The sequence below is a fragment of the Gallus gallus genome, chromosome 2, assembly GCF_016699485.2.
Source record: "Gallus gallus isolate bGalGal1 chromosome 2, bGalGal1.mat.broiler.GRCg7b, whole genome shotgun sequence".
Classification (NCBI taxonomy): domain Eukaryota; kingdom Metazoa; phylum Chordata; class Aves; order Galliformes; family Phasianidae; genus Gallus; species Gallus gallus.
Genome location: NC_052533.1, coordinates 7,608,578 through 7,622,177, shown reverse-complemented (window position 1 = coordinate 7,622,177; position 13,600 = coordinate 7,608,578). Strand labels below are relative to the sequence as shown.

General features: G+C 39.8%; 1 protein-coding gene across 4 annotated transcripts in view; it reads right to left on the bottom strand.

Moving 5' to 3' along the window:
• The window catches only part of DPP6 (dipeptidyl peptidase like 6), a 490,036-nt gene that overhangs the window by 36,367 nt on the left and 440,069 nt on the right, over positions 1-13,600 (bottom strand). For all 4 annotated transcript variants that reach the window (XM_004939151.5, XM_004939153.5, XM_418545.7 and 1 more), the window contains exons 9-12: positions 11,543-11,697; positions 10,509-10,606; positions 6,082-6,205; positions 5,522-5,560 (exon numbers count right to left, since the gene is read on the bottom strand). In XM_004939151.5, the coding sequence (XP_004939208.1) occupies positions 5,522-5,560; positions 6,082-6,205; positions 10,509-10,606; positions 11,543-11,697 (416 nt within the window). The remainder of the gene's footprint in view (positions 1-5,521; positions 5,561-6,081; positions 6,206-10,508; positions 10,607-11,542; positions 11,698-13,600) is intronic.

The window sequence follows — 13,600 nt, the reverse complement described above, 5'->3', positions numbered from 1 at the left end:
TGGGGGAAGACAGGGAGCCGAGCAGGAAGGAAGGACCCCTGGGTGTAAAGTCAACTCCCATTTGCAAAGCCAAAAGTGCATACATACAGCTGACTGCTCACGGCAGCTGGAATCAAGCCTTTAGAAATGATGTGAAGCTTGTTGGCACAAGTATGTCAAACCTTGTTTACTCTGCTGGAAGAACTGATCTATTCCTGTCTTCGAGGAAACACAACTAACAGCATACTACAGCAGCTGTCGCCTTTTCCTGCTCACTTACAATTATTTATTTCACTGAACTATTTATGAGGGGAAGGATATTCCTGCCAAACTACCTTTGACGCAGAGCTCCCAGGTGAAGATGGTGATTGACTTGTATTGGGTGACTGGAACATTCAACCTGAGATAGAAGTGACTCAGTGCGAGGAACTCAAACCTCACATATGGCAAGTGAGCAGTTCCAGGAAGTGTCTTTGTTTTCCTTTTTGTAGAGGAACTCCAGGGCACATAGGACATCTCCAATGTGAGAGACGGTTAGATAGCAGATTACAAAGAAGGGCAGAAGGATACAGTGTGGCATGGTTGTTCTGTAAGAAGGGAATGGGCTGGTTGAAGCTCCTTTGCATGTTGAATAGATGGAACTAACTCATGAGTTGAACCTCTGCTGAACCTTTCCTGGGGATCAGTTGAGCCCTGCCTGCATCGATCTGTCTTTGTGGCTCCTTTGTGGCAATGGGGATGTTAATGTTGAGCCTTTTCTGAGCCCAATGTTTACGAAACCTCAGCTTTCTGCTTTGGCTCTGCACTGAACCAGAACTTCACTGCACAAGCTGATGCAAATGCACACAGCAAAAATAAGTGTTTTTATTTCTCACAAAGTTCTTACTGTGTATTAATTTGCTACCATCTCTTCACTGATTAATTATTTTCCACTATTTCTTGGTTTTAACAACACTGTGCTTGGTGTTCAAACTGCTTGCTTTTCTTATTTTCTCCCGCTAAGTATTTCATTATATTTTAAAATATCCCCATTTACAGCTCACTGAATGTAATAATGATGTCATTTGTTTCTGACATTGTACTGAAACTTGAAATATGAAACAACATTATTTCCAAATGTCTTGAATGACAGAAGAGAACCCCTTGAAAAACAATGTGGCCAAATCTACTGTTCCACCAGAACAACTACATGTAAGAGAGTTCACCCCACGTTTCTCTGTCTGTGTCTCCTGCACTATATATTCCAGCAACATCTCTGCCAGTGAGAACAGGCTTTGTGCAGATTCATCTGAGGTTCACTTAGACTTCATCACTTCATCAGGCTTTGTCACTTGCCTGATGCTATGGGACAGATTTTCACATGTTCTTGTTGGAAAGACAACTTATTAGTGCAGAGAAAACCTTGTTTGAGGTTGTGACAGAAATGGTGACTTATCCTGGATGGCAAGCTGGGGGCTATCAGGAAGGGAGTGTGCCTTGAGCTGCAGTTGATATGATTTGTGTGGGTTAAACACCACCACACTGCAGCTCCACAGGAAGCATTTCCCAGCTGGTCCATCTGTGCTTCTCCGTGCAATATCCTCCCTGTTTCCTGCTCCTCCAGAGCACAGCGCTTAATGTGCTTTTGGAAAGACTCTTTGAAATCTGGCTTAAGTTTTGGTCTGCTGTGTGTTATTGACTGTGAATAATACTTCTTTGAGGAGTTTTTCTGGTTCACCTTCAAGTTTTAAAAAGGAATGCAGTTTATCTGAATAATGCAGCCCTCTGCAATCACTCCACTGATGGCTTTTCCCTTTCTCAGTCTCCTACTTTGTCTTAATGATGCACCTTTGCCTGCCTTTGTAACATGAGCTCACTTATGGGGTGGTTTCATGACAAGTGTTTTGCAGGGTGAAAGTCAGTCTTGCTTATAAGGTTCTGTGAGCTCTGTTTTTATCTTAAAGAACCTCATTTCATTCTACCTGTTAACTAGTTGTAAGAGACTCATTACTGGGCTACCATGCTGTCAGAATTAAAACAAGGGAGCTGTAAAAGAAAAATGTTGTGAGATTTTCTACATCTCTACCTTTTGACAGAGCATAAGTCTTTTCAAACAGAAGTGACCTTAAACATTAGGGGGACAGGAGGACTGCAAAACAGAGCCCAAAGGAGCTGTTTGCAGGGGGGGCCAGCCAGCCCATGTCGTATGTCTATCAACTATTCTGTGGCAATCTCCTGGTTCCATTGACATCATTGTGAATGAATGACATTCATTGTGAATGAATTGACATCATTGAAGCTTTGCGTGAAGTTGGAATTGTACCCTGATTTATAACTAAATTTATTCAGCTCACCTTCACAATTAAACAAATAATCCAATTTAAATGCCAGTAAAGTTTACCTACACCAGGTCCTGCAGAAAATTCTCCTTTGCTGTCTCCTTGTCTTTATATGACCACCACAATTGCTATCCAGAAGTGGGTTCTTTACAAAAATACAAACAAAACTTTTTACAGCTGTAATTGTTGTTTCAGAGAATTTGAATATCTAAGCAAAGGTATGAAAGAAGGTAAGTTTGGTTTTTACAATCAGCAGAGATCTTGAAGGTATATAAATAAAAGCAGCAAAATCTTCCAAAATCCCCAGGTATCTTTGGTAAACTTGTACCCACTTTTTTTTTCATCAAAAAAGTTTGAAAATCTTGGCCATATAATCTGACGAGGAGTTACAGACATTTTATAGAAGACTGTGTATTTCTCATTGCACTTTGAGTAATTAATCCTATTTTTTAGCCACACAGTGACAGCAATATTGCTATTGGCCTGTGTTGGAGAGAGCTCTCCAAAGTTTTGTGGCTTGAATAAAGTTCATTCATGCACTGAAACCCATAATGGAACACAGGATCATTTACTATGACCTTCCACATATAGATTATTAAATTTCAGAGTTACCAGTTACAGCAAATAAAAAAAAATCAAATTCATGAGTTACGTGCCCAAAGTCAAAAGTCCCAGTATTTCAGACTGCTGACAAAAAGTCAACTACATTGTCCTTGGAGATTTGCTCATGCCCATTTTTAGTATCTTCTGTTACTTCACTGTTTTTTTCTCCCCCAGCCAGCTGTGAAGTTTGCCCCTATTCTAGGAAGATCTAGGAAGGTGAACTTAAAGTAAAAGGTGAAGTTACTGTACAGTTTTTAAACGATGTGCCTGGAGTACTGGAAAGCAGTATTTTAAGGAATGATGCAAATATCTATACTCTTTGATTTATGTTTGGGTTAATTCTCAGATGGTCTGGCCAATGGAACACGCTGATGTCTTCTTCAGGGTGGGCTGAATCACGCTCAAGGTCCATTGACTATATGGCCACACTGCTGGCAGAACCTGCTGACTACAGTACTGAATCGGGTCCTTGGTCCATATGTATATTGAAATATATCAACCAAGGGCTCTTCTTTCTGAGCTGAGTCACACTTCTGGTCTCCTTCAGAGGCTGCCAAATGTGTGATTCATCTTCTCAAAGATGTTGGGGGAATCGCACTAAAAGTTGACATTTGCACATTATTCTCATACTCTGACACCCATGGCATGAAAATAACTTTCCAATTTTTTAGATTAATGTGCCATAGAGTAAAAGGTAAATACAGAAAATGCAATTATTCCAGTAATCATATGTTCAGTCAAAACTGGAAGTTTAAGTCATTTTGTTGTCAGAAATATAGGTGAAAAAGCTCTGTATTTCTTCAGACTCTTAAAAAGCTTTTGAAGAATAATATCAAAAGCATGCATAGCAAGAGTTATCTGAGTTCAGTAATGAAGTGCTTGACTCATTTAGCTATCATAAACATACTTTTCTGACCTCAGAATAGGTATATGATGCTTGCAGTACTACAGACTAATTCCTTGGAACAGGTTGGTTGGAAATTGGCAATTCTTTTAATAGTTATTCAGGACAAAACACCATCCATTAATGCTTGTACATTTAATAGGTAAATGACTATAGCAGCGTAAAGCACAAGTTCTTCTAATACACTGCTCTGGGTTTCAGGAGAATGGAGGTCCCAGTAAACAGCAAGGAAAGGATTAAAATTCTTCTCAGATTTATAAAATAAAATAACTCTTTGAAATACCCTTTTTTTTTTTTAATTAAAAAAAAAGATACAAAGTACGGTCAATTTATTTTTCTCATGACTTGTCTTTGAAGATTTTGTTATCTATCTAAGCTAACACAGGTGGTGTAAACACAAAGAATACTTTGGCAGCATTTTCACTCTACACCTGAGTACAGCAAGAGATTACTTGAAACGCTTGGAGCACAAAATCTATTTCCTCAGTAAAATCAATTTTAATCTGGATCAGACATAGACCAATGCTGGAGGACAGGCACTGGAACAGAAAAAAAACGTTGCTCTTGCTGTGAACTGATGTATTGCTGTTTCTATAGGTTCTTGAACCCTTTGAGCAATCCGCTACAAAAATGGGATATACTTTAAATCCAAAAAATACAGTGCAAATTCTTTATGTGACATGCTCCTCCCTGTCTGGCACTCACATATTCCATGAAAAACAGTTCTTTGTTGTGGCTGAGTTTGTATCAGCAGCTTCTCTCTAAAGAACAGCTTAATCAAATCTGAGATCCCTTCATAAACTGCCTGCTGGGGAAGTGTTATACATGATCTAGAGATTTACATGCTGAAAATCTACAGCATATAAATCTATAAGCAGGTGTTAAAAAAATATCTGAAAAAAAAAGAAAATTCCATAAATAAAAAATCTTTTGGGGTTTTAAACTCACTATATATGTACATACCTAGTGAATTTATAGGGATTTACTTTCATCTTAGTGTTATTTCATTTGGAGGATGGCAGCACATAGCTATACAAAGCAGTAGTATGAGACAAAAGTGAGAGCGTCAGAAGAATTATGTGAAATGAATGTATGTTAAAACAGGATATTATACTCAATCAGACAGTTTTTCCTCATTTTGGGATTCATGTAAGCTGCCCCACATGTAATTCATGTTTCAGCTGCCCCACAGATAATTTAATTCCACATTTTACCTTTCTTACATCTGCTAACAGGTGCAGAGTAACAGATAATTTTGTCAATTTTAGCTTAAGTGTCTTAAAATCCTATCTCCATGATTCTGACTGTAAATGGACACCGGTCCTTTTTAATTAAACGCTGTTTTCAACAGTAGACTTCTTTCCAGTCTAGAAGACCAGAAAACAACCACCACAGTGCTTCAAATAATCATCAGTCTCAGAGCAAGATTTGAAGGACTACCTCTGAGGTTGTTCCATGAATGGGTGAATTACCATCAACATCAGCTTTTTGTCTCTTAAACCCTAGTAAATCTTAGGCTGAGAACTTAGTGCACACTAGAGAAGGTGACAGCTCAAGCACATCATGCTTTCTTATTACTGGGGAACTGTTTTAGATAACACAAACCATGGCATCTTATCTTTCTTATTTCTGGAAATCATTTTTTCCCGTTTGTAGGGCAAGACAAAAAGAGAAAGACTTGCCAAAAGTTTGACCACAAAGAGAAGATCACTATTACCTGTCTGTGCAGCCAACCTTCACTTTCATCTTCATGTTTCTAAAACAAAACAAGATCATTAAATAACATTGCCGGCATGTATTACATGCTGCTTATCAGTGCAAAGCGTAGTTGGACTGAATCTGAAAAGTTGTGCAGAAGAACAAAATGCACAGGTCACATTATTCCCCAAAGAAATAGAATTTGTTAGTAATAAATAAAGGTTGAAACAAAGGTTGTTCAGAAAAGATTCTGTACAACGCTCTATGCATGGCATACCTAAGCACAGAGACAGATACGCTCCACTGCATATGTATCTCTCCTTTCTACTACAGAAATATCCATGTTGGTTTAAAAGATGGTATCTGCTAATAGTTATGCATACATTTACCTTAGTATATATACTGGAGGTATTAATTAACTACAATTAATTACATAATTTGTAACATATTAATAGAACTGTTTATATTCTCTGTCTGCCTAAATAAATATGCACAAGTGGACATGTCCCCAGGTGAGGTGGCTGGAACAGTTTCTCCTCAGGTGTAGGTGGCCAAGGACTTCCAGGCTCTTCTCCCTACCTTGGTACAGACGCCTGTGGTCGCATCGCACAGTGTCAGGATGGAGAAGTTTTGGGCCCTGTTCAGCCAGTTCACTGCCACCTTGGTGCTGGTAGCCCACTTTACCATGGTGATGTAATAGTCCCTGAAAGCACAGAGGAGTTATTGGTTATTAAAACAGTGCATCTTGATGTCTCTGGGCTTCCTTATGTATGGATTTCAACCCCTAACAGTGACATTTTTAGGGCTGTGCAGGTGTTTTATCTGCCACTTCTGAAAGTCATTTTCAAAGACCCACAGGTAGAGATAAACAACCTTTCAAGCTACTCAGTCTTCCAAGGACTGAAATGCCTGGAACTACAAATTTATGCACCGATGGAAAAGAAATCACAAACAATTGCCATCCTCAAACCTATTACCACCAACAGTAGGGTTCTTTATGCTTATGAAGAGTTAACAATCTCTGAATGCCCCTGATACACAACATCCATACGTGTTGCATCAGAAGGACAAGAGCAGGAAGGTCATGGTTTAGAGAGGTGCTGGATTTCAGGAGAACAGTAACAACTGGTTGCCAAAAAGTAGTCAGTAGAGATGTGGCACTTTACATGATCAAATATGTCATCCCACACTCCCTATCCCATTCTCTGTGGTTAGACATATTCAGGTTCTAGCAATACTCACAGTAAATCACTACTGTGGGCTGCACAGTCCTGTAAGCAATATCTTGCCCAAGGAAAGCACAGCAAAATTGAGCAATATGCAATATTGACCGATGCAACCCACTTAGGGTGGACTGGGCTTGAAAATCCAGGATCACAAATAAATATCCTGCTGGTCACCTTCCAAGAGGTGATCACAGATGTGCACCTCTGCACTACTCCATTCTCAGGGTAAAGCTCTTGCTGGGCTGACAAACCCAGGAATGCTCTAATACACCAATGGGCTGTGCGGGCCAAAGACACCCTTAAGTTATAATACAACTTCTCACAGCACACAGTCTATAAAAATTTATTAGTTCATTTGTTTGCCATAAAATATGTATAAGGAATTGTTGCTCCCTTTGGAATTAATGTGCTGTGTCACTGGAGAGTACTCTGCGTTCTGGCAAGCACTCCTGCATATACTGAAGAAAAAAGGGCAAAAGCAACAAAGACACGCTTCTCTAGCAAAATAACAAGTTGGGAATTGATTTTGTAGTTTTCTGTAACATTTAGTGCCTGAATTTGGCTGGGGATAAATAACAAAAGGCCTCAACAACAGCATCCACCACACCGGGAGAAAGGATACTTCCAGGTGAGAAAACAGCAGTCTGAAAATTCAGTGCTTGAAATAAAATTGTAATTTTATGCTCTATCAGAGAGAGAGCATAGGCCCCAAGAAGGAAAAAAAGGCACTGAAGCAAAATTAAACTGTAAAACCACCTCTTCTTCCTCTTCACAATGAACTGAGCAGACTCAGTCACCCTGAAAAAGAAGGTGAATTCAGTACGTACTGTGGCTCAGAGCGTTTTTTTTTTCCTCCATAAATCCAATTTAAAGTCTGAAAGACATATATTAAATTTCTACATCCTTGTCATTGTTTGAACACAGTAGCCAGGGTTCTTGCTCAGGATCTTTTAATTATTATTTTAAGTCACACATATATCTTCTCTATCACCCTGGAGATGGGCATGGAGACCCAATTTCTGTCTGTAGCCTCTGAAGCCTGCAGACACTCAGCAAGCAGACAATAGCACGTAGTTGTAGAGTACTTATTATTCTAGTCTCAGAGTCTTTAATTTACTTCTCCTTACATCTCTTCTGTAGGACAACTAAATTTTATGTCTCCCATTTTGAAGAGGAAAACGAGGCAATAAGGTGTGATTAATCTCAGCTAATTGTAAACATCTGCACTTTGAGAGCTGCTCTGGTTGGGCAGCCAACGGAGGGGAGTGGGGCATTTCTCAGGCACTGTCTGACCCAGTCTGGATTTTATAGGAGCTGAGGGAAGGAGAATGTATTTCTTACGACTTCTGCACTCAGGGGAGTGCTTCATTTGCCATCTGAGATGCCAATGTGATGTGAGAAGTACACTGGACCGCAGTCTGGTTCCCATCACCTGCTGATGTAGCAGTTCACTGTTAGGGGTCCTTATTTTTTTTTCCTGAGAAATGTTCCAATTCTGTGGAAAATTTCTGACTTCCTTTAACTCTAAAGCAAAACAAATGGGGTATCTCCTCTTTATTTTCAGTTGTATTGACTGTACCAAAACACTTTGCTCCAGATACAAAGAACACCCAGACTCACTGCTCTGTCCATGTGTCATCTGTGTGAACACGTTGGGCACACTGAAATGCTCCAGATCCTTATTATCATCATTCTCCCCTGAATTTCTGATACCTTTTTCTGTAACTGTCTGTACGGTGCACCCCACGTGTCTCCTCATGAAACATTATCACATTAATCCTCTCATTTTGGAAAACATACGAATAATGAAAATGTACTCCTCTTGCTCCAGCAGCACTAATAATGTGCTTCAGGGATAGAAATCACCATGTTTTTGATGAAATTTAGAAACACTAATTAATGATGACACATTTTGCATCATTTTACAACACTCACTGAAACCCGATAAATTACAGCCACCTATAGCCACAAAGCACAGATTTATTAGTGACACGTGGAGCCTCCAGTCTCAACTTATTACTATAATTAAAACATTTCTGAGTATGTTCTGAGCAAAAAAAATGACGTTGTCCAGGAGCTGCAGTTCTGATGCTGTGATTTGGATACTGTGAGCTGGGATTGCAGCCTGCAGACCTGAAGCCATTGGTTTGAAAGGCAAATACAGCTCTGCCCATTTGGTTTGTTCACGGGTCATACATCTGCTGTTGCATAATTGGATTTGAATTGGAGCCATTCGGAGTGATTCAGTGAAAACCTGTTCTGAGGTTGACATTAATTTTCCTAACGGGAAGAAAGGTAACTTCTGCCATAAGTGATTGCACTTGTTTAGCATCCTCTCACCAGATGACTACACAGCAAGATCACAACAACCAGGCAGAGGCCTTATGTACCTATCATTTATAGGACTAGAGGTAATGGCCTTAAATTGCACCAGGGGAGGTTCAAGTTGGATATTAGGAAAAATTTATTCTCAGAAAGAGCAGTGAGGCATTGGAATGGGCTGCCCAGGGAGGTGGCGGAGTCACTATCCCTGGAGGGGTTCAAGAAACATGCAGATGTGGCACTGAGGGGCAGATGTGGTCAGTGGGCATGGTGAGAGTGGGCTGACGATTGGACTAGATGATCTTAGTGGTCTTTTTAAACTTAATGACTCTATGATTCTACGATCATGCATTATGAGGGTACCTTTCCCTGCCCTCCCAGTTGGCCTGTTCCATTAGCTCTGTGCTGCACCTATATGTCTGTTTGCACTGGGACTGCCCATCCAGCAGCCTAATTTAGCAATCAGTCATGAAAGATGAAGTGTGATCGGATGCTGCTACTTGAGTAAGTGATGTGCTGGGAATGAAAACCTTGTTCATCATGTCTGACATGCACAGAAAGCATCATGATGCTGGCCAGAGGGGTCACTGTGGGTACCAGATGTAGAAACAGAATGTAGAAGCAGAATTCTTTTGCAGGATGTAAAGCTATTTCAAGTGTACGGCAAAGCTGCTGAAATCCAGAAATGGCTCTAATCCCCAAGCTTTGCAGGGAGGTGTGCCAGGCATTGACTAAAGCTGTTTCTTTCCCAATGGCAGGCTGGAACAACGTGATGCACCTTTCAAGTGCTCACAGACCTATAAATGTAGCACCACTTTTGGTCATAGGCTGAAGTCCAAGCCAAATTTCCAGTTCTTGCTGAATGCAAACAGATCAGAGCACTTGCTTAAATAGAAATGGGTGGCTAAATGATTGGCTGAACTGCAGGCCAACTTCTCAAATATACTTACCCTAAAAGCAGCAAAGAGCTTTCCTTTCTATTTTTTTTTAATGAAGGCAGGGCAATGTATTTGCAGTTTATCCTTCTGAGTTCATTCCCATGCTTGACTCAAAAACAGTGATCTCATTACTTCTGTATTAGAGATCTGCCTTGTTTCTGCTTCATGGTGTCCCATACAGTACACAGACAACTGTCCCAATTCAAATTCCCTAATGCCAATGACTAGATGTGAAATGAATATGTTATAGATTTTGCAACATCCTGCTCAGTGCTCTAAAAATAAACCTACTCTGAAGTTAGACTGGGTCACGGGGATTTTGAGTAAAAAATGAACAGTGCTCAATTAAAACACATGGAAGAAGAAAAAATATACGAAAACTTACAACTAGATTTACCCAAAGTGAAACTTGACAGTAGTGGCAGAAAAAGTAACTGTAAAATGATCTCAAAAAAGCCAGGGTCTGATATAAAGCCCTAACAGAACCAGATTGGACATCCCAGTATGAGAAAGCACATACCTCAGTCTCTGATCATCTGGGGGAATCATCTCTAGATCATGGGCAGGTCCATTCAGACCAATCACATGCAAAGAAATAGTTGGATTTTCCATTCCAGCCTGGATTTCAAAATAAAATGAAGTAAAAATAGAATAATTACTATATCTTATACAACACAGAATGGTTTTGATTTATGATGTTCCCATGGACTGTAAAATGTGCTCTCCTGTTTAAGGTTATGGATGTGTACTACAGCCATTCATAGGGAAGGCACAACTAAGGTGGTTTATCACAGAGGTGTGGAAAGCTCATTAGGCAGAACCAAGGTGTAATTCTACAGAGCACACCTCTAACTTTTGTAAAAGATGCTTTACATGGTGACTAGAAATATTTTTTTCTTTTTTTTTTTTAGAAAAAAAAAACAGTCTATTGGGATAATGGTAAATGTAGTAACACATGGATTCATTCCTTTATTGTAGGAAACCTCCTGAGTCAGTTACTTTCCATAAAACCTGCATATATGTATCTCTCCTGTTTGTTTCAGTTTGGATCCATCTATGAGTTTTGAGAAACTCAGTACACAAAGCAAGAAATGACAGAAGAAACGACAGTGCTGCAGAGTACACATTCTGGAAACTATAGAGAAATCCAAACACCAAATTTTCCTTCTTGTTTCTTCTCTTAGAAATGCCATGAGCCCAAATGTATTAAGGATTGCTGTAAGCTTTTAGATATTGTCAACTCCTATCTAGAACAGAAGCGCAATTGCAGGCACAAAGCAAGAACTGAAACATTTTATTTTCATTATATTAGGAATGACTAATACTTTGATCAGAAAACTGCAATTTTAATAATACAGCTAAAGAAAAATACAGACTTAATTCACTGGGGAGCAGCTGATTTTTCTTTAGATCTGTTTATTTTCATTGCTTATGAATATGTCCAATTGTACTGTCTCCTATCTGAGCCTACCAAGAAAAAATAGAAACAACATGATTTTGCTGTTTGTTTGTTTGTAATAGAACAACAGAACTGCTTGTTTTACTTTCCCTTACCTTTGGATAATGGTATGTTTTAACAGTAGGGTAAAGGCTGCCAGTGTATACTGGGATCTCCATGGTGGGGACTCTGGAAGCATTAATTGTTGCATATGCTAACCTGGTGCCATCAGGAGACCACCAATGAGCAATATGAGTCTTCAAGATCTCCTCTAATTAAAAAAAAAAAAAGAAAGGAAAAGAGGGAGAGAGGAAAAAAAAAAGACTATTAGATGTAAATTGCTAGTTAGCAATAAATGAAAACTGTGTAGATACGAAAATCCCAGTCTAATCACAGCACAGGGAGAATGTCACAGGAAAATCAATTAAAAATGCTCATTAAATTATGCCGTATACACAAATGAACACAACTGATAACAATTACTCTGAATATATCAGCTATTAAGCATAATTATGTTGCTCACGAAACATCAAATTATTCATACTAGTACACACACTCATGATAGAATAAAAAGCCTGGCTGCTCCTGCCCTGTGTCCTGTGCTCGTGTATATGAACATAAGGAATTTGATGGTAGCAAAAGCTGGGCTCTCTTGGGAATACTGCACTGATTTACTCCTCCATAAAGAGTTCACAAAGTCATGCTTGACTTATATCAACGGATTCAAACAGCCTTTGTACTTAGGTTAAAGCGTATCATCTGAAATTTGAATCTTCCTAATCTCTGCTGCCAGCTGGGAATAAACAAAAATGGTGATTTTCTGTAAGTTACGCAATGTTGGAGCTTTGTAACACTTTGTGACACACCAGGCTTCAGAGACTGTGGCCTGGTTGCCATCTTGAATATTATCCCTGTTTCATTTTTAAAAACATTTTTGCAAAACAATATTTCATACGCAGCCAGGGTCAGAGGTGTAGTTGTTAGTGACAAAATGCCTAGAAAGATATCAGTATAAATATGTCAGAGCTCAAGTATGTAAGTGGAAAGCAAGATTGCAGATATGTACACAGATCAGGAGAAGAACTTGAGAGTAGCCCTGCTGAGAGGGGCTTAGAGGTCCTGGCCGATGAAAACCTTAACATGAGCCAGCAGTGTGCGTCTGGAGCCCAGAAGGCCAATGGTGTCCTGGGCTGCATCAGAAGAGGGGTGGCAGCAGGGAGAGGGAGGGGATTGTTCTCCTCTACTTCACTGTGCAAGGCACCACCTGGAGTAGTGCATCCAGGCCTGGGGTCCCCAGCACAGGAAAGATGTGGAGCTGTTGGATCAGGTTCAGAAGAGGGCCACAAAGATCATCAGAGGGCTGGAGCATCTCTCCCAGGAAGACAGGCTGAAGGAATTGAGCTTGTTCATTCTGGAGAGGAGAAGGCTGAGGGGAGAGCTCATTGCAGCCTTTCGATGTTTAAAGACATTATAAACAGGAGGAAAATCAACTTTTTACACAGGTAGACAGTGATAGGACAAGGGGAAATGGATGTCAGGGGATGTTTTTCATTGAGTGAGTGGTGAGATGCTGGCACAGGCTGCCTAGAGACGATGCAGATGCCCCATCCTTGGAGGTGTTCAAGGCCAGGTTGGATGGGGCCCTGGATAATCTGAGCAACCACTACTAGTGGTTGGCAACCCCTGCCCATACCAGGGCAATAGGAACCTGATGATCCCTGAGGTCCCTTCCAACCCAAGCCATTCCATAATTCTATGATGATTCAATGATTGCAATCCTAAGAAATTAGTTTGAAGTCTGGCAGAACCTAATTCTCATTAAACATCAATTCAAAGACCTTTTAATTGCTAATACTTTCTCTTATCATTTAATACGCTTCATTGCAAAGATGACTTCAACTTATAGATAGCCAGAAAAGCTATAAATTCGCTCTGCCCAAAGTGTCTTTGGCTACCAACACGTGGAAGACACTAACTTGGCTTTCTAAACCTACCATTTTGCAAAAGGCAATAATGTAATTCATTTTCATTATGAGGCTTAATAACATATGAGTCATTTCTATTCGAACTGGAGCAGAAGGGTTTGCATATGCTCTACAGATTGATGGGCAGTAAGACAGGTACCATTACTTTAATGTGAGAATGAAGAATTAAATAGGCTTCAGAGTGTTTCT